General features: G+C 38.2%; 1 protein-coding gene across 1 annotated transcript in view; it reads left to right on the top strand.

The window, feature by feature from the left end:
- Nucleotides 1–24,373, top strand: part of CRTC1 (CREB regulated transcription coactivator 1) — a 44,658-nt gene that overhangs the window by 9,617 nt on the left and 10,668 nt on the right. Inside the window, exons 4-13 of the mRNA XM_085315328.1 lie at nucleotides 10,034–10,150; nucleotides 11,711–11,758; nucleotides 14,734–14,871; nucleotides 15,891–15,952; nucleotides 16,775–16,869; nucleotides 18,155–18,240; nucleotides 18,578–18,621; nucleotides 18,941–19,161; nucleotides 22,385–22,521; nucleotides 23,150–23,401. Of these exons, the coding sequence (XP_085171454.1) occupies nucleotides 10,034–10,150; nucleotides 11,711–11,758; nucleotides 14,734–14,871; nucleotides 15,891–15,952; nucleotides 16,775–16,869; nucleotides 18,155–18,240; nucleotides 18,578–18,621; nucleotides 18,941–19,161; nucleotides 22,385–22,521; nucleotides 23,150–23,401 (1,200 nt within the window). The remainder of the gene's footprint in view (nucleotides 1–10,033; nucleotides 10,151–11,710; nucleotides 11,759–14,733; nucleotides 14,872–15,890; nucleotides 15,953–16,774; nucleotides 16,870–18,154; nucleotides 18,241–18,577; nucleotides 18,622–18,940; nucleotides 19,162–22,384; nucleotides 22,522–23,149; nucleotides 23,402–24,373) is intronic.

Here is a 24,373-nt window from a genome sequence, read left to right as displayed (position 1 = left end):
ATGGGTTCTCTGAAGTGTTACATTTAATTATCAGTAACATACATGCTTTGCTTTGGTTTGAAACCCTTTCGGAAAAGAAGGGTGGCACTTGCAGTACTGACACGGGATCTGGTTTGTTTTTAGAAAACAGTGCAAATCAGGTTTGGTTCATATTGTAGCTTAGCTTGGCTCTACGCCCAGTGATAGAGCAGAACTCTGAAGAATAGTCACTATTTTAAGTCTCTAGTTGTGCTGTATCCTGTTTTTACTTGCTACTCAGTTGTGACTGTTAAATTTTAAACTGTAAACTTTTGTTCACTAGAAATAGCAGAGTGTTTTTAAACACAGAATAGGAGTCTGTATATTAAATTATATTTTATATCTTTATTTTATTTACAAATTCTGTGTGATATGATCTTGTTAATTCTTTGCCCTCATAACCCAATGCATGAAATAGTTCATATTAACTGATTTTCTGGAGAATGTTAAATATGCCTAAAGAGTAAAAAAGTGCCACAGTTCTAAGTCCAACTGATACCAAACAAAAATTTTTTTTCCTGTGTTTAAATACTACCATCTTCTCTCTCCCATCACTTTTTATCTACAAATGTTAAGTACTTAGGTTTATTCAACTTGGAATTCAAAAGAAAAAAGATTTTTGTCTGGAGTGGAAGGCAAACTYGTGATACAAAAATGATGATTGTGTGTTAGGAAGTGGGATCTTTTGACTAGTGTATGAATTCTAGAAGACGACATAATTTTGATAAACCTGTTTCACTCTCTCAATTCTGTAGCTGAGACAATCTAGGAATTTGGTTTCAGCACATGAAGGAGAATCTAATGGTGCTATGGAATTTGTAGATGACTCATAACAGGACAAAACAATCCAGTTAAGTGATTTGAGGTCTTAAATAATCTCTTAAACAGAAGGGTGAAGAAAAACATCATGAACTCATGAGTAATGAGTGGCTCTGTTGGAATGCAGAGTGCACTGATCGCTAGTTGGCAGGGACTCAAATGACTTGTCTTTACGTGTTGCTGATCAATATGTATCTCAGGTTTTTTGAATGAAGTTTATTTACTGAATTATAATCTAGGTTGTAACAAAGCAGTATTGCAGTTAGCAGTTGCAAGAAATTCATTTTAAGTTGGTTTGTAGTTGTGACCTTTTGCAACTAAACTCAGTTCAGCTGTCTGGGCTAGGGCTACGTCCGACATATTTTCAGATTTGCTTTTTGTCCTGTTCTTTGCTCTTTGCAACGTGAATCAGCCAAGTGACAAAGATGGCTTTTCCAAGAGGAAACCTTAGGACAGCATAACTAATGCACAGGCCTCTTGAAACGGAGAAGGGCACTCCTGCCATTTGCAGTTTTTGTTTTATGAGCATAGTGGCTGCAAAAACTAAATGGTTTTAAATAGCTCCCAAAACAAACGGATATGAATAATTTCCTCAGATGGCTAGCATTATCATAGATATTAGAGATAAGAACTTGTTCCATCATCTCGTTTCCACTTTTCAAAGTACAGACTCATTCCGTACTGCTTTAATCTTGCAGAGGTTTTTGTTGAGCTGCAAAGGACCCTTGTAGGGGTGTGGTAGACATGAACCCTTTGAGTTGCCATGGTTAGTGGTAAGTGACTGAAATTGTAGTGTATTTGATTGTGACTGCTCCTAGAAAATGTAAGACAGTAAATGGTTCCCTCTTCATAAAGTCTGGGCATATATACTGTGTCAGGTAATCTTTAAGCTTAATCAGGTTTATAAAATCTTAAGTCTAGGTGGCTTGTTGTCCCTCTTCCTCCATCTAGAGGATTTCGTTATTCTAATGGTAAAAAGGCTGCCTTCTCTTTTGCAGTTTGTTTTTTTCCTGGACTCTGGGGAGAGCACGAGTTTTGGTCCATGAGACAGAGTGAACTAATGTGAGGGATCTTTGTTGCCAAAAAGGGAAGGATTCGGTTTCYCCCTTCTGTGCCTGCAGCCCTCGTACTCTGTTCACCTGAGCYGGGGAGCTCGGAGGCTGTGGCCTGGTTCTGGTCCTTGCCTATGTGACCTTGTGTTCTGCTGTTAATTTCTCAAGTGTTTGGGAGAATTGGAGTGTTTTAATGCATTGRGGAAAGAACCGATTCTTGGACAGTACTGCGTTTGGTAGTGTCCTGTCGCTATGTGCTGATAATAGAGCGCAGTACTGGCTTGCGTTTGGGATTTCTGGCTCTGCTTGGCTGTTACCAGCGAAGGGTTTGCTCAGAAGTGTTTCAGCGTGGCAAAACCAAAGCTGTTGCTGTTTTGTGCCTGCTAAATTCTAGCATGTTTGTTTCCACAAAATAACATTTTTTTTTTCCTTTTAATTTGTATTCTTTCTTGAATATGCTTGGGCTGAATTGGAGTTTTTTTTTTCTCTCTGCTTCCTGACATATCTATGTGTTAATGGAAAAAATACTTGAAAGTGACTTAAATGTGAGTTATGGTGATGGAAGAGTAAACAGTGATGCAGCAATTCTAAAAGCATGGGTTCAAGTCCAGTTCATACCATACGTCTGGATTTTTTCGTGGTAATTTTCACTTAGTTTGTAGTAGACATTTGGCTTCCTGTTTTGGCTTGGTAGTATTTTTCTCTGTARTATCTGTTGCACTAGGATACTAATAGCATTCATAAGGCCAAGTATGATTGGCACAGGCAACAAGGGAAAGTTTCGCCATACTTGTCAGCACTTACGTGTTTCTAGGCAGTGTTAAAATCTTTGCTTTTATGAAAATAAAAACATACTAAAACTCAAAAAAAAAAAAAAAACCCTATTGCAAAACGTTTTGTTATAAAGCTAGTGATGGAATATTTTAAGTCCCAAGTGACCCAGACAGAGCAGCTGCTATCACTGCAGATTATACCTTTCCTCTAAACTTCAGGCTTCATTTCCTTTACCAGTCTTCCTGGAGGAACAGCTGTGCATTTGGATACAGTGCTGCTGTTGGACCAGTACTTTAAACTGCAGGAAATAAGTTACTTTAACAATCTGGCTTGATGGACTTTCTTCCTGATTGTGACAGCACAAATGAGTGAGAAATGCAAGGGATTTGCTTTTCTTTTTCTGTGGTGAATTTGTCTGTGCAGCCTGTCTCCATTAGCTGAAGGAACTGTGACGGAGCTAGTTGCGCTTTTCCTATGCTAGTATTACTCTGTGCGTGYGCCTGTGTGCACTCGCTTTTCACTGTTGTCATGAATGGCTGGTTATTCAGAAGTACTTCAGCAGTGTCCCTCGCTCTGCAGTGGGAATACTTAAAGGTGTCTGTTTTTTTAGAGTAGCACGGGTTTTTCAGAGTTCCCTTTTTATATCTGCAGCATGCATTAGCTTTAAGGGGCTGATAGCAAACTGTATACTTCTGTATATTTGTAATTTTTTTGTCTAGCTCTGTGGTTAAGCCACTTTCTAGAGAATCRACATCTACATCAAAGAACATGAAGTCTCTTTTCCTAATATTGCACTTTTTTCTTGATATTAGGCAACATAGCATTAGATGCTCTGAAATACAATCTAAACAGAATGTTTTTATATCATATGGTTTATTTTTCACATCCATCAGGTCATATTTTGGGTTGAAGAGAAACTCTTCTTATATACACACTTCTGTGGTATAAGCTTTGATAAAAAGGAAAGTATTGATGTTACTAATTTTCATCATCTACTTTGTAATTCCAAAATTCCAAAAGTCTTTCCGATCTTGATTCGTCCTCTTGTGCATGAACAGTTTGCTAGTCTTTTGATTAATCTATCATATATTTCTCCCTCTCCTCCCCCATGATGCTGAGACCCCTACATCTTTCAGCATAAGATAGATAATTAAGTATCTTGCTTTAGCCACATTGTTCAGTGTAGCACTCTAGGCCTTAGAGTGCGCCAGGCAAACTTTGGTTGGTGATAGGATAATGAAGCCCACAAGGAAGGTCTCTGTTGCTTACGTTATTAAAGAACCTGAATAGTTTAAGAACAGCTTAATCTTTACAATATTCTGGTGTGATGATTCTTATTTTATAGAAGGATTACTAAGATGCAGGCATTAAAATTAAAAAAAAAAAAGATTTTTGAGTGTCCAGGTTGATACACTTGATACTCTAAGGGGGAAAAATAAGCTAGTCTTGAGTTTTTGAAAGTGCCCTGCTGTATACACCCACCCATCCACCTACCATAGCTCCTGCTCACTCGGGGAGGAGGAACCATGACCTCAGGTAGGAATTTTGACAGACCCCCAATATTTTGTGCTGARTAACCTGAAAATTAGTAATTGCTGCTGAAAAATGTTTTTAGTTAGTCATGTAGTATCAGGAGGAGCTTGGGTGGCAGAGGGAAGACAAACGCCTGGCTGCTGTAACCATGAGGCCTTCTCCTCTTTTGACTCATTCTTTTCGTACCTTCCAGCTTCTGCAGGAGTGAAGGTGAGGTTTGTTAAGATATCAGCTTTCTTCAGTAGGCAATCCTGAAATATAATGTGAAATTATACAATACAGCTGAGCTAGTCTAGTAGCTAAACGCTGAAGAAGCGGTCCTTTTTTTTTTTGGCTCTAGCTATGTGGTCCTGTTTCCCGTCTGCTAGGAAAGGCTGCTCTGATCGTGGGGTKAGCAAATGCCACAAAGCTCTTCGGGTAGTTCAGCTTCTTCAACCGGATGAATTCAGATGCAAGGAGAGGGACAAGGTTTTATAGCTTTTCAGGGCAAGCAAGGCAGTCAGAACATGGGGGCTGTGCTCTCCATGGCATATTCTCCTTAGCTGTATTGTAAAAACACATTTGCAGTTGCTTTCAGAACTTCCTGCTGGTAATAACTTTCTATTTCTTCCCATTATTGGTATTAATTTTAAGTTCTTGGCTTTAGTGAGATTCCATCTGGGTGTGTTGATGCAGAGGTGGACTGCCAGCTGAATATCTGCTGTAATTTATGAAGCTGTGGCCAACAAATTTAAATTTTCCTCCTTTTTTTGGCTTACTGAGGCGCTCTCTGATTTGTGAATTCAGCTTCATTTAATTAAATTCTAGACAACTTTCATGGAGGATTGTTTTAGTAAATGAGCAGTTATTTGAATGTATGTTACTTTTAGAAATTAATTGGAAATCAAGTGCAGAGTTTTAAAAGTTGTTAAATGAATTTCAGAATTTTAACAGGTTTAAAATAAGGGTTTTCCAGGAGGAAGGAGAAGTGAAACTGTTTTGTTGGTCAGAGYGGTTAGTTATAACTGTTGGGCAGTTTTCAGCAACATAGAGACAAAAGTAAAGAACTTAATTAACCATCTAACTATTAAATTTAGGTGATTTTTAGCTACTGGTTATATTGCCACTGAGTCTAAATGCAATAACTGTGAATCATTAAATTGATGTTAACTTATCTTTCTTTTTAAGACTGTATTTGCTTTTCTTATCAACATGAGGATTGTGAATGGGAAGAAATTTCCCTTTGAAGAAAATACTTCCATTGGGACTTTGAAGAACCGACTTGCCTTGTGGGTTTGTTTAATTTAGTGTTTAATTTCATGCTGGAGAAAGAAGCTAGATTAGTAGTTTTGGAGTCTCCCTGCCTTCTCACCGCTTGTAGAAGCGGTAGAGCATGTACACTGGRCCTGGAAAATTTCTCTCTTGAAAAGTCCTGTTCTGCAGATAAGGGGGTACTTGGTCTCTACTATCTATTTTTTGCTGTTTTGCTGAGATGACTAAGCAAAATGGCAATATAAGTGATTTTTCATTGAGATGGACCAAGAGCTGGGCTGTGAGTTCATTCCTAGGGAGTGATCAGAAAATAGCAGTGACATATTAATGGGGATTCCAAATCAATCCCAGCCAATTTAAAAACTCCCAAGAAACTGTAAGTTATTTTCATGGCAGTTCCTGTCTCTCTCCAGTTGCTTTAGGAGGGAGCATTCCTGAGAACTTTCAGTGTATCCAACTGGGAAACTTAGAACAGACTTAAACAACAGGATTTACCCATAATTCAGTCCTTAAACTTTCAGTTAACCCTTTAAACAGAAATTAACTTCCAATTTAAAGCTTTAGTGTTACATTTCTAATTTTAATCTGCACACAGTTTGCTGCATACCAGCCTCCACACATTAAAGAGAAGGCTGTTTAAAGTGAAAAACTTGAATTTATAAGCAAGCTTGATATGGAAACTGCAAACCAGCAAAAGAGCAGTTATCATGCAATCTTGCTTCCTGTATTCATCAGATAGCTCAGTTTTTTTTATCAGAAGGATACTCCACCCTTTTATTATGCTTGTGGGAATCAAATCTTTATATATAAAAGAGGGCATTTTTGAAGAAACAGTTATATTGGATTTTGATTCACTTAATTTCTGCATAAAATTTGCCATTTGATTACAATCAAGTTCTGTCCACAAACTTACAATTTGCCTAGATTTTTTTTGGAAGAATTTCTAGAAGTTCAAGTGTTGAATATTAATAAATGCTTCCTTTGATTCCTATGTGCGTATTTTGGACACTCTAGAAAGTGTGCAGGAAAACTGGATATGCTTTTAGGAATATGTTTTTYTCTTCTTTTTATTATAGAACTTGAATCTCTCCCTACAAACACATCTGTATAGCCAGAAACTTTAACCCAATTTAAGTGGAAACRTTGAGGTAGTTCATATAACTGGGTTCACTTTAAAAACAAGTATCTGGAAGAATATGGCATTGTTCGTGATTATAGCAATTCAGTAGTTGGGTAAAATGTAACATTTTTGATTTTTTTTTTTTTTTTTACTGGAGTTGCATATGTCCAGAGCAGCTCTATTGACCTGAGCAGGATCGCATATTACTGCACTGAAAAGTAATGAATCCTTTTCTCCGTAAAGATAATGCTGCAGCTTCACAGATTGTTGAAGTTTAAGCAAGAGTGGTGTTAATGGTTAAATAATTCTGTATTTTTTTTAAGTTAAAAATCTGTATTTCTTTTAAGTAGCATAAGAGAAATGGTGGTGGAAAGGAAATTACAGCTAGGATCATTTTTTTTTGAAAAATGTTCTGCTTCTCAACAGGAATGCTAAGAAGAAATAAATGGTTTAAAAAGCAAAAGCTTTTGCCTTACCAAAAGCTTTCTCAGGAAAGAACTGGAGTATTTAGCAATATTTTCAACTGTCAATCAGCCATTACCTTGGACACATAATATAAAAACAGTAAAGCTGTAATGTAGATTCATTAAGTTCTTGTGGTTCAAGAAATTAATGCATCTGGTGAACACTAAGTAATCCATTATCTTACCTCACTATCTAAATTTATGTAGACAGYAAACTGCCACTAATTGAATCTAAAGCTGGAGTTGGCGTGTGAATTGTTAAGAATGTAAAAATAGTCTGAATTCTTCTATTAAGAAAAGTCTATTTTTTTTGTTTGTTTTTAAGATAAAACCTAGCAATTGCCTCTTCAAAGTTAACCCTCAAAAACTATTCCAAAGGAAAACRAAAGTAGTTTTTTTAAGTAAAGGTGATCAGATTGTTTGGTATTTTGAATCGTAAGATATTTTTATGGAAAAAGGAGGAAGTGTTCATTCTGGTTGCAGCCAATGTCTGTTTTCATTTTTAGTGCTGCTTCTGTGCGGGGAAAAGCCCCCTTATTAASGCTCTGGACTCCTGAGCTATCCTGAAGCGTAACTCTGAAATTTGCAGGGGTTTTTGCTGATTTTTCCTGAGATCCCCTGCTGGAATGACGGGAGGAGCTGATGTTTCAGTCTTGAGAAATGCTTTCTTACCAGGTAAAAAGCTGGCGAGGGAGGCCCTGCGGAAACTGGCCCGCTGCAGGTGGGCTCCGCGGCGACACGCTGCCAGCGGCGCTTGCTGACGGGCTCCTGCAAACCGCGGGGGCCCCTTGCTGTTGAGAGGCAGGAGGCTGAGGAGAATGATGAATACAGATATACGTGCTGATGTAATGATATATAATAGCAATCATAAGCAATCAATTATTTTGTTTTTGGCCTGAAGCTCCAAAAGCGTTTAGTGAAGGTAGCGCTAGTAAAATCAATGATGTACCAAAGCCATTTAATGAGCTCATTTTGAGAACTGCTTTAGTTCTCGGTCTCTTGTGTTTCCTCGGTTCCACACTTCACGGCGGTGGAAGGGCAAGTGGTCATGACCTGCACATTACATTATACTTTGTGGTATATATTGGGGAAAACTAATCATAAAAAAYGTAAAGCAAATGCTCCCTCCTGCCCCCCAGTTCTTTAAAAGATACCAACACCTGTTGAAATAGTTACTCCAATGTTTGGCACAAATCCCGAGCAAGCCTTTTTCTTTTTTTTTTTGTTAACAACAAAAACATATGTACAGGCCAGACAAAAAGCACAGCTAGTCCTGATATTGTGCTTTTAGTGCTCTGCAGCTATGGTTTAGAGGGGGTGTGACTCATTAAGTGATACTGGTGCAGAGTGTTTCTCTAAATTCATGTATTGCTTACAGCGCTGTATTGTAATTGCATGTCAAAAGATTACAAAAAAAAGAGGGGGAGAAGCTCCTTTCTTGCTTTTTAGACAGAATCTTTTTGAACCTCTTGATATTGCACACTATGAATATTTCATGCRTCTCTGGACTGAGGGGATTTATACATCCTTTTATTAAAGAAAAACCATCAACCACTTCGTAATTGATATTCCGCATACATAATTGTTGAAGCTTTTGAGACTGACTGACTCTTCCATAGAGAAGTTTAATCTCTAAGAACTGGCTGATAACTTTTGGATTCATGCGGTCCCTTAGATAAAGCAGTAGATTTTGGTTAACTGTGTATTTGGAAAACACTGGCTTCTAGGATCTATCGTTAAAGGATATTGGGGTTGCTTTCCTAGTGATAACTTTAAAGTCATAAGAATGCATGCATGTCTTGTCACCTTGCGGTGATCTCTCTCTTTTTTATTTTTTTTACTCTCATTAGAAATATTCTAATACATACACTAAAAGTGTGAGACATAATACAAGCAGACTGGTCCCTTTTTCTCTCTCTATCTTAGAGAGAGATGTTATTGATGTGTGATGCGGTGAATATCTTCACTGTCAACTCTGCTTAGCATCCCTGGTTATGATATTACTAATTTATTGAAGGATTCTGCTTAGATAACCTTTCTGAATGTTAAAAGTGGCTCTGCTTTGCTGTGAACATCTTCACTCAACCTCAGTTTTTTGTGGTAAAACTGAAAGGGTAGGGCCATGGGTTTCCATCCTATCATTTCCTTTGCATTAMGAAAATGTAAAGAAAGTGAATCATGTAAACATCCAGTTTTGTGGATGCCACATTTTCTATTATTTTTCCAAACTTTGCTCTTCAAAATTCTGGCATTCTGAAACAAAGGCTTTAAGATCTATTTGAATGAAACTACAACAGATTTGTTGATGTACACACTACAGCACCTTAGCAACCAACCTGCATCTAGTCCAAGATCTGAACATTTAGTCTTTAAACAATTCTTTGCTACCAATCTAGGAATGTTCTTGCATTTCAGAGTGCAAAAACAGCCAGTTGACATCTAGTGAGGARCAACATACATTATAAAATACCTACTCCTCCACAGTGGGCGGAGAGGGAACTTATGTAAGTGTGTTTCTCTGCTAGTTTAATTGTAGTTCCTTGAGTCCTTGAAAGATGCAGCTCCCACAGCAAGACTGCTGTATTCAAATGATTCCAGGCTCTGCTTTGTCAGTGTAAAATAGGGCTTTGGTAGCAATGTAACATTAAATCTGGGTGTGTTGAGGGGGAGCATTACAGAATTTAACCAGAAATAATTTTAAATATTGATACTACTAAATTAAAAAAAAAAGAAAGAAAAATATCACTAACTTTAAACTTCAGTCAAGCATCCTAGCTCTAAAGTTAATTTTGCTTTACATTATCGCACAAGACTAAGTATGGCAGCTTGCAAACTGTTGTAGAGATGATTGACATCCACTCACAGAAGTTAAATTTGTGGTGTTTATAGATGGCATCCATTCTCAGTGATAGCTGACATTGTGTAGAATTGAGTTAGTTAAAACAGTTGGGGGGGGGAGGGGAAGAGTTGCTCTTACAGTTTGCTCCCTTCTTTTCTTTTAGTTACAGCTGCAGAAAACCCAATATTTGCAACTAGGACAGAGTCGTGGCCAGTACTATGGAGGGTCACTGCCAAATGTGAATCAGATCGGAAACAGTGCCATGGATCTGCCCTTCCAGGTGAGTTTGATTATATACATTTCCTTTTCTTGCTTGCTTTTTGTTAATTAATACTGTGTCTGTATGTTATTTTTTCCTCGCAGGAGACCGTGAAATAGCTGCTGGTTCAGAACATAGAACCAGAGCTGCAGCAGGCCACCCTGAATGTTCTGAGAATTCTTACTCTTTCGGAACAGAGCACAGTTCTGTGCAGCACAGCTGTGTGCTCCGGCAGCGTCGACTGCTAGYTCTCCTGTCCTTGGTTGTGATGCTTTTGGGTGAAGCATAAGCAGAGGCACTGAAATTCCTTTGTCAGTGATTATTCATGGCATTGCTTGTGTTCAGTATCAGGTTCATAATGGATTCTTCTGCAAAGACACTGAAGACTTGAAGAAAAAGTAGAAGTAAATAACATAACATGTAGAAAGTGTTGGTAGCTGGGAGTCTTGAAGAGGATAGCCCGTGGCAGTGTGCTCCATGCATGGCTTTTAGGAAGAGAAGGAAAGGTGGAACGGAGCACAGATTGGTTTAAGAATAGTTTCTTTCCTTTAGTCTGACTGAAAGAAAATGTGGGTGTATGGTTGTGGGTTTTTTAAAAATTTTTTGCCCCCCCCAACAGAAAATTGGAGTTTCACATGCCTGTTTTGCTGTTGGTAAGCGTGTGTGAACAGGAGATGATGTGTATTGGATAGGACTAAGTGATTGATGCTTTTGGCACTCTTGATTTCTATAGTTAGGTGATTAGGGGTACTCAAAGTAATTATAATTCCTGTATCAATTTTCCTTGTTTTAGAGTAGTAACAATTAGAGTTTGTCTTGTAAGGATGTGGTAAGAATGAAATCTTGTAGTTTGTGTTTTTTCTGATGAAGGCTGGCTTAATAAATACAGAGAAACTATTGATGACAACCTCTARCTGTGCATTTTGAAATACACATAGGCAGATGAATTTGTGAAAGTTTTCAAGAGCTTGAATTTTTGGTGAGAGGAGAAACAAAGAGCTATTTAAATTTGGTTGTCTTTAGGGAATACAATGCAGAAGTTTCRTGTTATGAAGTCTTTAACTTTAGTCTACAGACATCTGGTCTTTTCAGGATCCACAGATTTGTCATTAGTTTCCTGTTAAAGAGGTTAATGATTACTATTCTTCTTAGGCAGTAGTATTGGAATGTTCTGTGCTTGATGACCATTACTGACAGTTATTAGACAGAACCTTTTTAGTTCTAAAACTAATACGATACTTGAAAGTGAGTACTCAAAAGTTATGGATGAATAGAGGAGGGTATGGGAATAAGTTTATCGTTAAACTCCAGGGTTTTATATGTTCTTTCAAAAACAAATCCAAAAATAATAAAAAAATACTGTTACACTGTTACAGATAATAAATGGTGACAAGCAACAAAATAAAAATATGTACTTGTTTGTATCAGATGTGAATGGTTTCCAGTTTTCTAAATTTTAAGCCGAAATATGATGCAATTATCAAAAGCTATTTGTACAATGTGTTAATTGGGTGATGCCTGTGTGGTTGTCTTTAGTTAGAGGGTTAGTGATCTGAGAATCTTGGTTCTTTGCATTTACAGCACAACGGAGCTTTGGCAGAAGCCTTTGGAGCAGTTCCTGTCTCTTTGGTAAACAAACATTTAGGTTTGTGCAAATACGTATTTAGAACTGGTGTGCTGTTTGCCCAGGTAGATACGTATTTTAGCACATGTTACACTTTTTTTGGTATGCACAGTATTTATTTGATTCACCATTACAGCTCCAAAGGAGTTATGGTCTGTCATATAAATACAGGTTTTGCCATGCATCCAAGTTTGGAACGTGCATAATAATTCCTGTACAGACTCTCTAGACTTGCTGTGGTCTGTCATGTGATTACTTATGGTTTATGGGGGGTTAATTTGATGCAGACAGTGGTTTATTTGGCACTGTCTTGGCCTGTGATTTAAGCAATCTCTGAGCATGTGCACTTAGCCTGCATGTTACTCCATTGGGAAAGGAAGAATGATTACCAAAATGCTGCTTGTCACCAAGGGGCACTGAAMTGTAAGCTACTAATAGGTAACACTCCTTCACTTTCCCCCTCATCTGCCTTGCTTGTTTTTATTCCTAAATCATAAAGGGACACTGCCGCTTTAAAACACTGAGCTTTTTCCTTCCTGTCTGTAAGTATTTAGCATTTTTTCGGTGTCTTGTGGAGTTTTGGGTAGGTTTCTGGTCTCAAATCTCCGCATCTGTTTCAGAGGAGCGAAGCAGTTGTACTTCTTCACTGTCCAAACACAATTGACACTCAGATCTGTTCATTTTTATTGCAATTTTGCAATATAGTTAAGTATCACGTGCCCTCCAGGGATGGGATTTTAGTGAAGGCAAGCTGCCTGGTGTTTGGTCCAGATAAAGTTTCATGGAGTGGCTGCTGAGAAGCCAGAAGAACTTCTGGAGGCAATGCCCATTTTCTCAGGTGTTYGCTGCCTTTTGTGATTTGCCTAAGCAAGTTAGAGATTCACTTGGATCTTTGTTCCTGGAAAGGCAGAGAACTGCCTTGTCCCAAAGTTCCTTGCTAACTATATTAATTTGGTCATAAAATGTAGCCCACTAGTTGTGACTGGGGCACGGTCCATGTTTACTTTTTCTACTGTTACATCCAAATTAGATTTTTTTTTGTGTGTGATTTTTTTTTAATGGAAGTTATGCCATAAAACTACTTGAAAATTCCAGAAAGAACAGTCTTTGCATTCAACTTTATGTCTGTATGCTCATTTGCATTGGCTTGCTTTTAAATTGCAGGTGAGGTCTGCATTCTGTATGCTTCAGACTRGCTTTTCCTTTTTTAGTAACATTGTGGTTGAGACCACTGACATAGGARATTGCTTCTCCTGTTGATCTTCTGAGCACACACATATTAATTTGGAAATCTTGCTGCTGTTTGGGATAGGGTTGGTGTAATAAGAGGACAAAGGAGAGTTTGAGCCATTTTTTTGGTGTTTTGGAATTATGAGTGTTTTTCAATTCTGTGTGGTACCAGTTAGGTAGAACTAGATCGTTGCTTAGTATTTGCAGCAGAGGTTAAACCAACATGTCTTAATTTAGACTGCTTAAATTTAAGATGCTGTGATTTGAGGTTTCTGAATGTTCATACAAGAGTCATACTTGTTAAAGAGCTGAAGCAGAACACCGTCATCTTAGTGGGGGGGAGAATAGCCAAAAGTTACTGCGTTCCTCTCCTGGTTACATGTTGACTTAAGCAGTATCCTGCTGCATATCCAGTGTTAGTCCTTAAGCAAGAAAATAAACAACACAGCCACCTTGCATCTATTACACTGACGCAGGTTGTGTATGCGTAGCAGGAGATACTAATATTTGCTAAATAGAATGGAGTTAAAAATATTAGAAAGATGCTTTAAAAAAGTTATTACAGATAGATCATTTAAATCCAAAAGTTTTTAGAAATAGTCACTTAAACAGTCTAGTTGGACATTTTTTAAAAGATTAATGTGGAAGCCAGATGGTTTCATGGCTTGGCAGACAGGACAGTGCATTTGCCACATGCATCACCTGAATGGAAGAGCAAATTTTGGATTTTCAAACAGATGGTGTTGAGGGACTCAGCAAAGCTGTTCACATTGGCAAGGAATGGAAGTGTTTAGCCTTTTTCTCTAGATGCCCATGTATTGCTTTTGAAGTGTCAGAAGAGGCTGACCTTTCTTTTTTTGTTTTGTTTTTTTTTCCCCTCTCTCTTCCAGCTCTACACTGGGATGGGCCTTTGAAAATATAGGAGAAGTTTTGCAGCTTAGAGTGGAAATTTATCTTCCTTATCTTTTCTGTGTTGTCCTCAGATTCTCTGAAGTCAATTGCTGACAAATTAAATGCTCTCAGGATGTAGATGCCAGTAAGATTCAGAGAGTGGAATTGACCCATCTAGGTTCACTGTGCAACCTCATGAATAAACATTGTTTGCAAAAATACTGAATACTCTAACTTTTTCTAGACAGAGGAAGGAAACTGCTTTTTTTTCTTTCTCTCTCTCTCTCTCTCTCTCTCTTTTTTTTTTTTTTTTTTTTTTTGATTCTGTCAGTGTCTCCTTAGAATAATTATGCTGAGAGGAGGGGCAAAAAGTAGTTTTGAGAGAGAGTGGAGTGTTCCTTAAAAGCTTCAGATGAATGTTAGGATCACTGTGCATCTTCTTCCTGCATCTCCTGCCCTTGTAGTTCAAGCTCTGGTTGTCAGCATGTTCCTTCTGGATGCATGCTGCATGCTACACCAAGGGAATGTAAACAGCAGTTGTCAGTAGGCTCCTTGTCGCCATCAGTTCCAATATTTCAGAGATGTGAAGGTCGGAGAGCAGTACTGATTTATGAGAGGGCAGACCCAGCATAGTCTGCCTCTCCTTGTCTCTAATCTCTGTCTGGAAGAGACAGCCTTGGTAATTCCTTTCCATGGCTATAGTGAAAACGACAGAAAAATATATATGGTGTAGTTTGTCCATGTCTTTTTTGAGTTTTACTTCTTAAAATAACACAACCGTGTATACAGTATTAGCAACTTCTGGGCAGATATCTCATGCATATATTTTTCTGCTTAGAACTTTATGCATCTCTCTTAGACTCCTTTTCAGTCATCCGGATTGGATACAAGCAGAACAACTCGGCATCACGGGCTGGTGGACAGAGTATATCGTGACAGAAATCGTCTTGGGTCTCCGCATCGACGTCCCCTCTCCGTGGATAAGCATGGAAGACAAATATCCTTTGGTTTCTGCAGTGGCAGTAAAAACCTACCTTTCCAACAACACTATGATTTTCAGTTTTTGCAGCTTGCTCCATCCTCACCTGTCAGAGATGCTTCCCATCTCTGTACAGTTGATGTCATCTACTTTTTCTGAACTGTGATCCAGTCTATAAATACCTACTATTCCGTAAAGTAAGCATTTACCTTTCTCTGTGTCAGTTTCTTCAGCTCTTAAGTGGGGATAATGATATACACGAAGCTGAGAGGGATTCAGATCCTTTGATAAAACAAATAAAGCAGTATTGGTGAAAACTGAATTTCCCTTCAGAACTGAGTAAATCCAAAGTGGAATTCTTTGCAGTTCATTGTGCATTTTATTACAGCTTGATTCATTAGTTTAGCATCTACCAAGCACTATTCTTCCTGCCATTTGTAAAAATGAATTAGTTTATTATTGCTGACTGGCTTAAAATGTGCCACAGTAAGACTGGGTTGATGGGRCTAAAGGGAGCATGTTAGTGGGAGAGTGGAGAGACGACAGCTTTTCAGCAGGAAAGAGTTAGATGCTAAGAAACTGGAAAGGAGATGGTCATTCTGTTGGTCAGACATTACAACCAGCCAGATAAATGTGGTGTTATGTGAGCTCTTTAAGGGTTGCTTTCCTTCAGWATGTGAGAAGGAAGACCAACTGGAGAGGTGGCCAAGAACCAGACTGAGAAGTTACGAGGCGTCATTATGCCTTAAGGTGGCTTTTTTGGTGTAGGAGTCAAAAGCTTGTCTCTGTGTCGTCAGGCTTGATGTTTTAAATGTATTCTTTAATTCTGTATCAGCTCTAAAGCATACATTTTGGTGTATATTTTGAATGTCCTGTTAAAATCACTATGCTCTCCGTAGGTGATCTGCRTTGCCTTTCTCTTTTGAGCATAGTGGCTCTGGCAGGGTAGTTTGAATTATTTCTTAGGAAAAGATTTCAAATTAGGCTGGTTATTTAAGTGACAAAGTGGTGTTCTTCCCCTTAACTAATTGGATCACGTAGACAGTTGTCCATATGGCACTGTGTATCTGTCACCTCCATCAGATACAAGCTGGAGAAGGTTAGTAGCATAATTGCATGTGCGTTAGTATTTGGTCTGCATTCTCTGGTACTATGATAACATCTTCCATGTGCAAAAAAAGGCCTTTAATGTTCCACATAGCAGTTGGTCATCCATGACTTACTGAATTTAGAACTTGTTTTTTTTTTCTTTTATTATGCTTATTCTTTTAGATGACCAGCTTTTAAACTTAAGGTGTGTCAGCTAATGTGATCTTTGTGAAGGTAAATCTTRCTGGTGTTCTAAGGCATACCCCAGAACTGTTGAGCTGTAAAAGACTTGGATTTTTCTCACTATGCAGAAGCTGGCACTGAGTTGCTGAAGTGATGGCCAACAGTCACAGGTTTAAGGACAATTCATCATGTGAGAGTTGTTGGCTATGGAGACACCATTGTGGTTCCTGCTTCCACAACATGTGTATCCCTGAACCGGTCATTTTCTCTACCTATAAAATAGGGGTGCTTTCTCTTAAAGACTAGTAAAACCAAAGAAGTATATATAAGTGGCTTTTGACTTCAAAGTTGCATTATTTGGTCATGTACAATCTTAAAACACGTTAAGTGATTTTCTAACTATGGCAAACAGTTCGTTCTGTGTTCCTCTCAGTTCCGTTATTGAAACAATCACTCTTCAAACTTGAGCTTTTTCTGAGAGTTGATTGTTTCATAAAAAAACAGTGCCTGGTGTATAGCATAGATTCTGTTTTTATTTGTTTAATGCAGAGTAAATGCAGTTTTTGCTAAATTAGTTACTGTTGCCTGAGATTAAACATTCTTTAACCTCAAGAAACCGACAACAAAAATGTTTTTGTCTTCCTCTCAGGACGAATTCTGATTCTGCTTTGCACCAGAGTACTATGACTCCAACTCAACAAGAATCATTTTCAGGAGGGTCACAAGACATGCAGCAGAAAAGAGGTAAACTGCCTGTCATTTTAAAGCCTTACTCAGTGGGGAAAAAAAAAAATGGGCATGATGGGATCCCGGTGGGTTTCTTTCACAGCTTCTAGAGGTTTCCAGTGTGTAGTAACTTTTAGGCAAATGTAGAGACAATGTAATTTCATGTGAGTCTATGAACAACTGTTAGCAGGTAACAACTGGATACTGTGTGCAACAGTGAGGTTTTTATTTCCCTACATATGGCTCATAAAGTTTTAGGTATTAACTAATGCTCCAGGCCCTTAATAATATCAGTAACTCTGATGGAGAAGCTTGCTGTAATAGATGTTTCTTTCAGATATTGGTATTAATTTGTCAGTTTTATTTTAATGACTTAAGTTTCACACTGGCAGCTTCATTAAATATTAACTGTCAGAAATTAAATTCTGGAAATTGATTTTGCATTGAAATATTTAAAACTGCTGAATTTTATTTCTGATACCCTAGTCTGACATATACCTGACTTTCCATCTGACATCAGTATTTTGAGATACAAAAATGCAAAACTATCTCCAAATTTACCCTGAGATTCTTCATATATACCTGTGATTCTTCATATGCAGTTCCTCAACTAGAAATATTGGCTTCTGTGATAGAACTTAAATCTTGTAGTGGGCACATGCTTAAGACAGGAAAGAAAGTCAAATTACCTTGGTCATGTTAACTAGTGACATTTTTATCTGGAGGATGGCTTTCAGAATTTCTATTTTGTACGTTAGCCTTCATGACCTAACCTCTTGCATAAACACTGGGTCAAGCAACAAAAGAAACTGAATATCATTAAGATACAATACCATACAGTAGCAAAATTTCATCTATTTTTTTGGAGATTTGGCTCATCAGTGAGTGTATTCTCGGACGCAAAGCTTGCAAACAGTGGTTTCTGCCGCGCAGCCGTCGGGCACTGACAATTTTGGTGCCCTCTGCTGGCCCTTGTTTCTGTTTTCAGCTCAAGGAATGTTTTAAAAGCTCCTGAATCCGTGTAGATAAATTTAATCCTTAAACATCTACCCAATGGTAGGTGAATACACAGCAGTCAAATGCATGTGCGCTGTGTTGCAAGTGTTGTGTTATGTATTCCATATAAATGCTTCTGGAACAGTATACCATTGAATGGAGATCATCTTAAACAGTATTGCATAAATATGGATTTGATAATAGGAATTACTTAAGGTATTTGTGACAGTTACATACTGAAAACAGAAAATTTCTTTGTGGAAAGCTTAGTATTATGACATGATTTCTTTCATGCTCATTTTTTTAGTTTTATTATTGACTGTCCCTGGAATGGAGGAAACCACCTCTGAGGCAGACAAAGCCCTCTCTAAGCAAGGATGGGACACTAAAAAGGTAGAAACTTCATATTTAAGTGTAGAGATTTTACTTTCTAAACATTTAGGTAAACAGATGTTCTAAATATTGCTAACTAAAACAAACTACTTGCAGGATTAGAGATTAAATGCTATATTTAGCCACAAATCACTTGCGCACAAACTGCCTTTCTGATCTAATGTTATGTGTGCATGCCTAAAGCAGCAACGACGATGCATCTCTTCTGAAGAGCTCCATAGAGCTCCATTCTTCTATACAAGTGTGTTAAATTAAATAAACTGACTGATTAAAATTTATTCTAAACATTAATTTCTAACAATATAATTGGCTTTAAAAATATCTTTTTCTATTTCAGACAGGGTCTTCAAGACCTAAATCATGTGAAGTTCCAGGAATCAAGTAAGTTTTTAGCTTTTTTTATTTGGGGGTGGGGGGAAGAGCATTGAAATCTTCAAGAAAGTGTGTTGTACCTTGAAACTCCTCTTACCTTTGAGTTTTCTGAAAAGCCCTTGGACTGTATAACCCTGTAATAGCTATAGGACAAACCAGAATATCTATTAGAGTCCTGTTGGCTATTATGTCTCTAAACTGGTTTATCAAAAATACAGCATAAAATTTTATATGGCACCTCCTTTTTAAAAATGATTTAAAAGGAACTGTCCAGGCTAAAATTTAAAACTGTCTTTGTGTCTTTATTTTTTCTCCCTCCTCTATTTAGCATCTTTCCATCAGCTGACCAAGAAAACACTACAACGCTGATTCCTGCTACACATAACACAGGTGGCTCCCTGCCAGACCTGACAAACATCCATTTCCCCTCTCCTCTCCCAACACCGTTAGATCCTGAGGAATCCACATTCCCAGCCCTGAGTAGCTCCAATAGTACCGGAAATCTTGCTGCCAATCTGACTCACTTGGGCATCAGCACTGCCAATCAGGGTAAGACTGTAACTCCGAGAGATATTTACAGGTTATGCAAAATATGTCACTTGTCTTAAATTATGGAAGTTGCATTGCTGAATRTTGCTGTTTTGCCTAACAGGTACCTTATTGTTGATTGACCTTTCTGTTTAAACAAGTTTATTAAGCTGTTTCTGTATGAGGAAGTGAGAAAGCCATAATTAGTTATATGGCTTACAAATTATCCTTCATTTGTCTCATATTCTTGGTGCCCCAAACTTTTTTCTTTTGGCTAAGTCTTTACAGGACAGGCCCAGCATTCAACTTTTGCTTCCCTTGTAATTCATTGTACTTGATCCAGCCATGCTGCACTGGCATTGTGGAATTATCTTAACTAGGCCTTTTGTTTTCATTCCTTCAGGATGCCTTTTCAGTTTGAAGATTCTTTCAGTGGGATCACCAAGTTTTGGGCAATCAAAATAATATAAAGCCTTTACGAGGTGTGTTAGTGTAAAACTCTTGTAAACTTCACTAATTAACTTCTGAAAACACCCCCAATACTTTAAACTACAGAATATAGTAGGGCATTGGAAATAATAGTAAGTGCACACCTTAAGATCCAAAAATTTTCRCTGTTGTGCCTATAGGTAGAAATTGTTGCCTTCCTAGCTTGATGCAGTGTAGTTTGTTGCAGGTTCTTGTCATGTGCTGTTGAGCTGTTCAGACTGGGGAGTGTTGGGGCTTTTGAACTTCACTGCAGTACTGATAATTAAAAAATAAATTGCCATGCTGTCAGTTTATCGTTTGATCAGGCAAATATTATAATTTCAGGACTAATTAATTTTATAGGCCAATACCCTGAAGAGCATTAGTTTTGTAATAATTTCATTGGATCATATTAAAGAATAGTGGTGAAGAGGATTGTATTTTTTTGTCAGTGACKACCACAGGCAGTTCATAAAAAAGAAATGAGACTTTGTATCCAACAATGCAAGCCTATTCAGGACTTCCTCACCCACTTAAAAATTCTCTCACATATTGATGAAAGGAAATAATTCTAATCAGGTTAATATAGTGTTACAACTAAGCAGTGATACTTAAGAATGAGGCAAGAATATGGCTTACCCATTTTAGTACTGAGTAAATCAAAAACTTTCAGCATCTTTTAACAAATTTCCTGGTCTTTAAGCAGGCTACCTCTTTACCACTTCATGCAGACAATTTTGGAGATGGATCTATCAAAGAATCTTAGAAATTACAAATGAAAGAGTTTTGCTGATGATTTTGCTGCTTYTCTTTGGAGACTATTCCGTAGTTTCATCAGTGGCGTAGTCCACATTTGGCTCTTTTTCCTTTATCTTGCCAAACCTTCCTTTCATTACTTTATCTTCTAACTCCTTAGCAGAAAACATGAAAGCTTTTGAATCTTTTGCAGGAGCTATGTGCATTGTACAGACATGCCCTCAGCAGCCCCAAGAAAAGGTGGGGGAAACACCTGTCAGGTTTCAAAGAATTGCCAAAAACGTAGACTACATGTTTGTGCATTTGAGTTTGTTGATTCACTGACATATTCCATGAGACAGTGTTGATTTTGAAAACATTCTAAGGGAAACCAGGCAGTCTTCATAATCTGCTCAACTTTAGCCAGTTTGCCTGCTGGCTCCTTGGCAGCCTGGACTTCCTGGCTCCCTGGCAGCCTGCCTGGAAGCCCTGAACAGTTGCCAAGTGCCTAGGAGCTCCCAGGCTCTTGTGAATTCCTCCTTTCTGACAGCTCTAGGAGAACAGCTCACTGGATTGTCCTGAACCCACTTTCCAGGGTGTCTCAGTTCTCTAGGGTGACGCAGAAAATAGGAAATATTTTAAGGCAGATTTCAAAACTTCTGGACTTTGTTTTGAACTTAAACAAAATGACAGTACTTTAATTGTCTACCCCAAGAAATTTTAATGTGCTGAAATATCTTCTGCTGATGAACTCCTATTGGATGTTTCTKCTGGGTCCCCAAATATGAACTCTTTCTTTTCAGAAACTTCTCTTGCTCTGAGGAGAGGGTCCCAGACTGTCTCTTTCTTTGGCCTTTTTTACTTATTTCCTGGGTGATGTTTATTTTCCTATTTCACTTTGGAATAGAAACTTTACAGCTCCCAAAGGCATTACAATRCTTAACTGCCAGGTAGCTTAAAGAGATGCTTTTTCAGGTGTTGCGGCTCTATGTCTGTGGTTTATCTGTTTTGGGACATATGATAGTGGAAACTAGTAGAAACATGTTTTAGAATGGCTCCAAGAATTGCTCTTTAKTTGAGCTGTCATAAATACAAATTTTAAGTGCTTATACGAGCTCTGCTGCCTCAATTCCATTGTTAATCTTAAACATAGTTTGCTCTAGGTCACAATTCCTTAGAGTATAAAGGATATTTCCTGCCTTCCTGTCCATTGCTRTGCTATCAAAAATAGAATATTTCCTGTGTAACCAGTTTTCTTCTTTGTGTACCATTCAATAGATGTTTGTTTTTTGTAATRTTATAGATGCCTCTTGATTAGTCTTGTTAAATGCTCTGTAATMTTCTTTCTGAAGTTTGAACTCTTAGAAACAAAACAGAACTGGAATCTTCTGGGCTTTTTGGCTGTGTGCAACCCAAAGAGTGTACAAGAAGTGTATCTATGGTTTAGGGCCTTAAAGAGAAGAGAATATAAATATAAAATATGAGAGTGGCGAATCTTCTCAGTGTGAGAGACTACGTTGTTCCTGAGGGCATTATTAGTACTAGTTGGTTATTAAGCAGCGTTTCCACTTGCTTAGAGAAGCTTTAATTTGATCTATACAGATACTATCTAAAGGTGAAGTTCTGATTTTTCCATTTTTGAATGGTCCATACTGCAGACCCGGTTCTCGCTCTTCATATTCTTCCTTTGCAGTCGCAAATATGTTTCCACAAACCACTGAGGAAGCTCAGTAGTTTGGAAGCTGATATACATATTTCAGTTTCCATATCTGTGCACAAACCTGAACAACTGTGGCTGGTTTTGGTCCAGGATAAACTGCAGGGATCTTCCTCTCATCCTGGTGCTCTCAAGTCTGGCAAAATGAATTGCAAGCTATCGACAGGGCTTCATCCTAATTGACATAGGCACATTCAACACTTTGCATTAAGTGTTTGTAGACTTCAGTCATTCATTTTTCATAGTTTGTGTGATTACCGCTATACAAGTATCAATAATCCRTTACTCTGTTCTCATTTAAGCTGGTTTATTCCTTACTGACAGGAATGACAACAACGCCAGCCCCTTCCCAGCAGCACCGTCAGCCAGCTGTCAGTCCTCTCTCATTGAGTGCAGACTCAAGGCGACCACAGTCACAGCAAATGTCTCCTACGCTTTCCCCTTTGTCACCAATTACTCAGGTAGGAGCTTGGAGAACAAAAATTTTAGACCATACTGGATTTTGTTTTCCTCCTCCTAGGAGAAGCTAGCTATAACTTCGTCTTTCTTGCTGTATAACTTTTTTCTTTAAACATGTTCATTAATTCCGTGTCTTATTGTATTTTTCTAAAGGAAAAAACGAAGGAAGTTTGTAGAGGATATGAATTTTGTTTTCACTGTTCTAGAACCTTGGCAAATGTCACTAAGACACTATTCTTTGGGAGACTCTGTCCCAAAGTTAGTCTTGAAATTTGGAAGACATTTCTCTAACTCATGTGAGAAGCTCAATGAAGTGTTGAATGTTGTTTTCATATGTACGATTTCATGACTGACTGGGTTGTCAATTCCTGGTCTAGACGTTCAGCTGGGCTTTTAGACAGTGTTAGTTTATAGTACCCTGAAAGTGATACAGTCCCTTGAAACGTTCTTGACTGTTTAAACATATTTGTAAATGCCTTTTGTTTTAGTTGAAAAATGTTTATATTTTTTAAATGCAAGACTGGATAACTTTCAGAATTGCTTTGTCCTGTTTACCTGGTATGAAACTTTTAGGGGAAAATTCAGGGGAATTATCTGCCAGCGTGCATAATTTTGCTTCTTCTCTTTAAGGCCGTGACTATGGATGCATTGTCTTTGGAACAGCAGCTTCCCCCGTATCCGTTTTTTACGCAGACAACTTCACAGCAACAGCAGCAGACCCAGGTGGCAAGCACCCTGCCTCAGAATACTCCTTTAATGCAGACCTCTGGTTTACAGCGAGGGACACAACTTCCCCCACTCTCCGTCACGGTACCTTCTACCATCCCACAGTCACCTCCAGGTAGCCAGAGCCAACCATCAATGGGAATAGATATCAACTCGGTAAGCTTTGGTGCAGCTGAAGGTGATAGAATCTTTGTTCAGAAAACATGGTAGTGAACAGGGTAGTGTCAGAGTTCAAACTGGACAGCCCTTATAGTACTTTTGGAGAGAGTCTGCAGGAGACTTGGAATGGGCTGGATTGAATCAATCTTTACGTGTTTTAAAGATTAAAATTTGATTTTTAGTATACTCTTAAGGTGGCCRTAGTTTCAGACAGTGCCCCTTATGACCCAGTATGTTTGATTAGACTAGCTTGTATCTTGGATATTGGTATTTTTTTCACATCTTGCTGCTGCTGTTGCATAGATGCRTTTTCAGAGTGCTCCCAACACACTGTATGTTATGCATAGAGTGCTGTAGACTCAAGATAAGGGGTTAACAGAAGAACTTCAGTAAACCCGCTAACAAGCATTTTCAAAAAGCTGGAGAAAATCAGACACAGGATATACTTTCTGTATTTAGAACACTTCCGTTTTAAGGAATTCTGTAGCATACRTTATCATCTTCAAAACTGGGTTTGTGATGCCTGCTTCCAGATCGCCCTAAGGAATGGAGTGTAATACATATTGTGATGATTTACAGACAGATATTTTTCTTTTTCATGCTTGATTTACTGTGGTCTGTTGTGAATTGTTCTGTCTTTTTCTACATATGAAAATCCAAGATGCAAAGCAGGGTAGGATAACAGGCTAGCCAGGGAGGAAGCTACGGTTCATTCTCTGGATGTTCGCTCAGCTCTAAAGGATCTCGTTGTCTGACCTGTTGTGTCTTCCTAGCAGTGTTGTAGTGACAGTAACTGATTTGGTAATGAGGAGAATTCATTCTCTATTGAYTGAGTGTTAGATTATGGATTTCATTTGGGGTTGAGATTTTAAGTTTATGCTTCYTGAAAGAAGCTGCTTCCCTTTCAGGATTAGAAGGGAAAGAGAAAGGACAAATCCAGCAGTGGAAAGGATACTTGACCCATTCAAA

This window comes from Rhea americana, unplaced genomic scaffold (genome assembly GCF_003343005.1).
Source record: "Rhea americana isolate MKP2758 unplaced genomic scaffold, rheAme1 scaffold_428, whole genome shotgun sequence".
Taxonomy (NCBI): domain Eukaryota; kingdom Metazoa; phylum Chordata; class Aves; order Rheiformes; family Rheidae; genus Rhea; species Rhea americana.
Note: the sequence above shows the minus strand (reverse complement) of the source record. Positions and strands in the feature narration are given on the sequence as shown.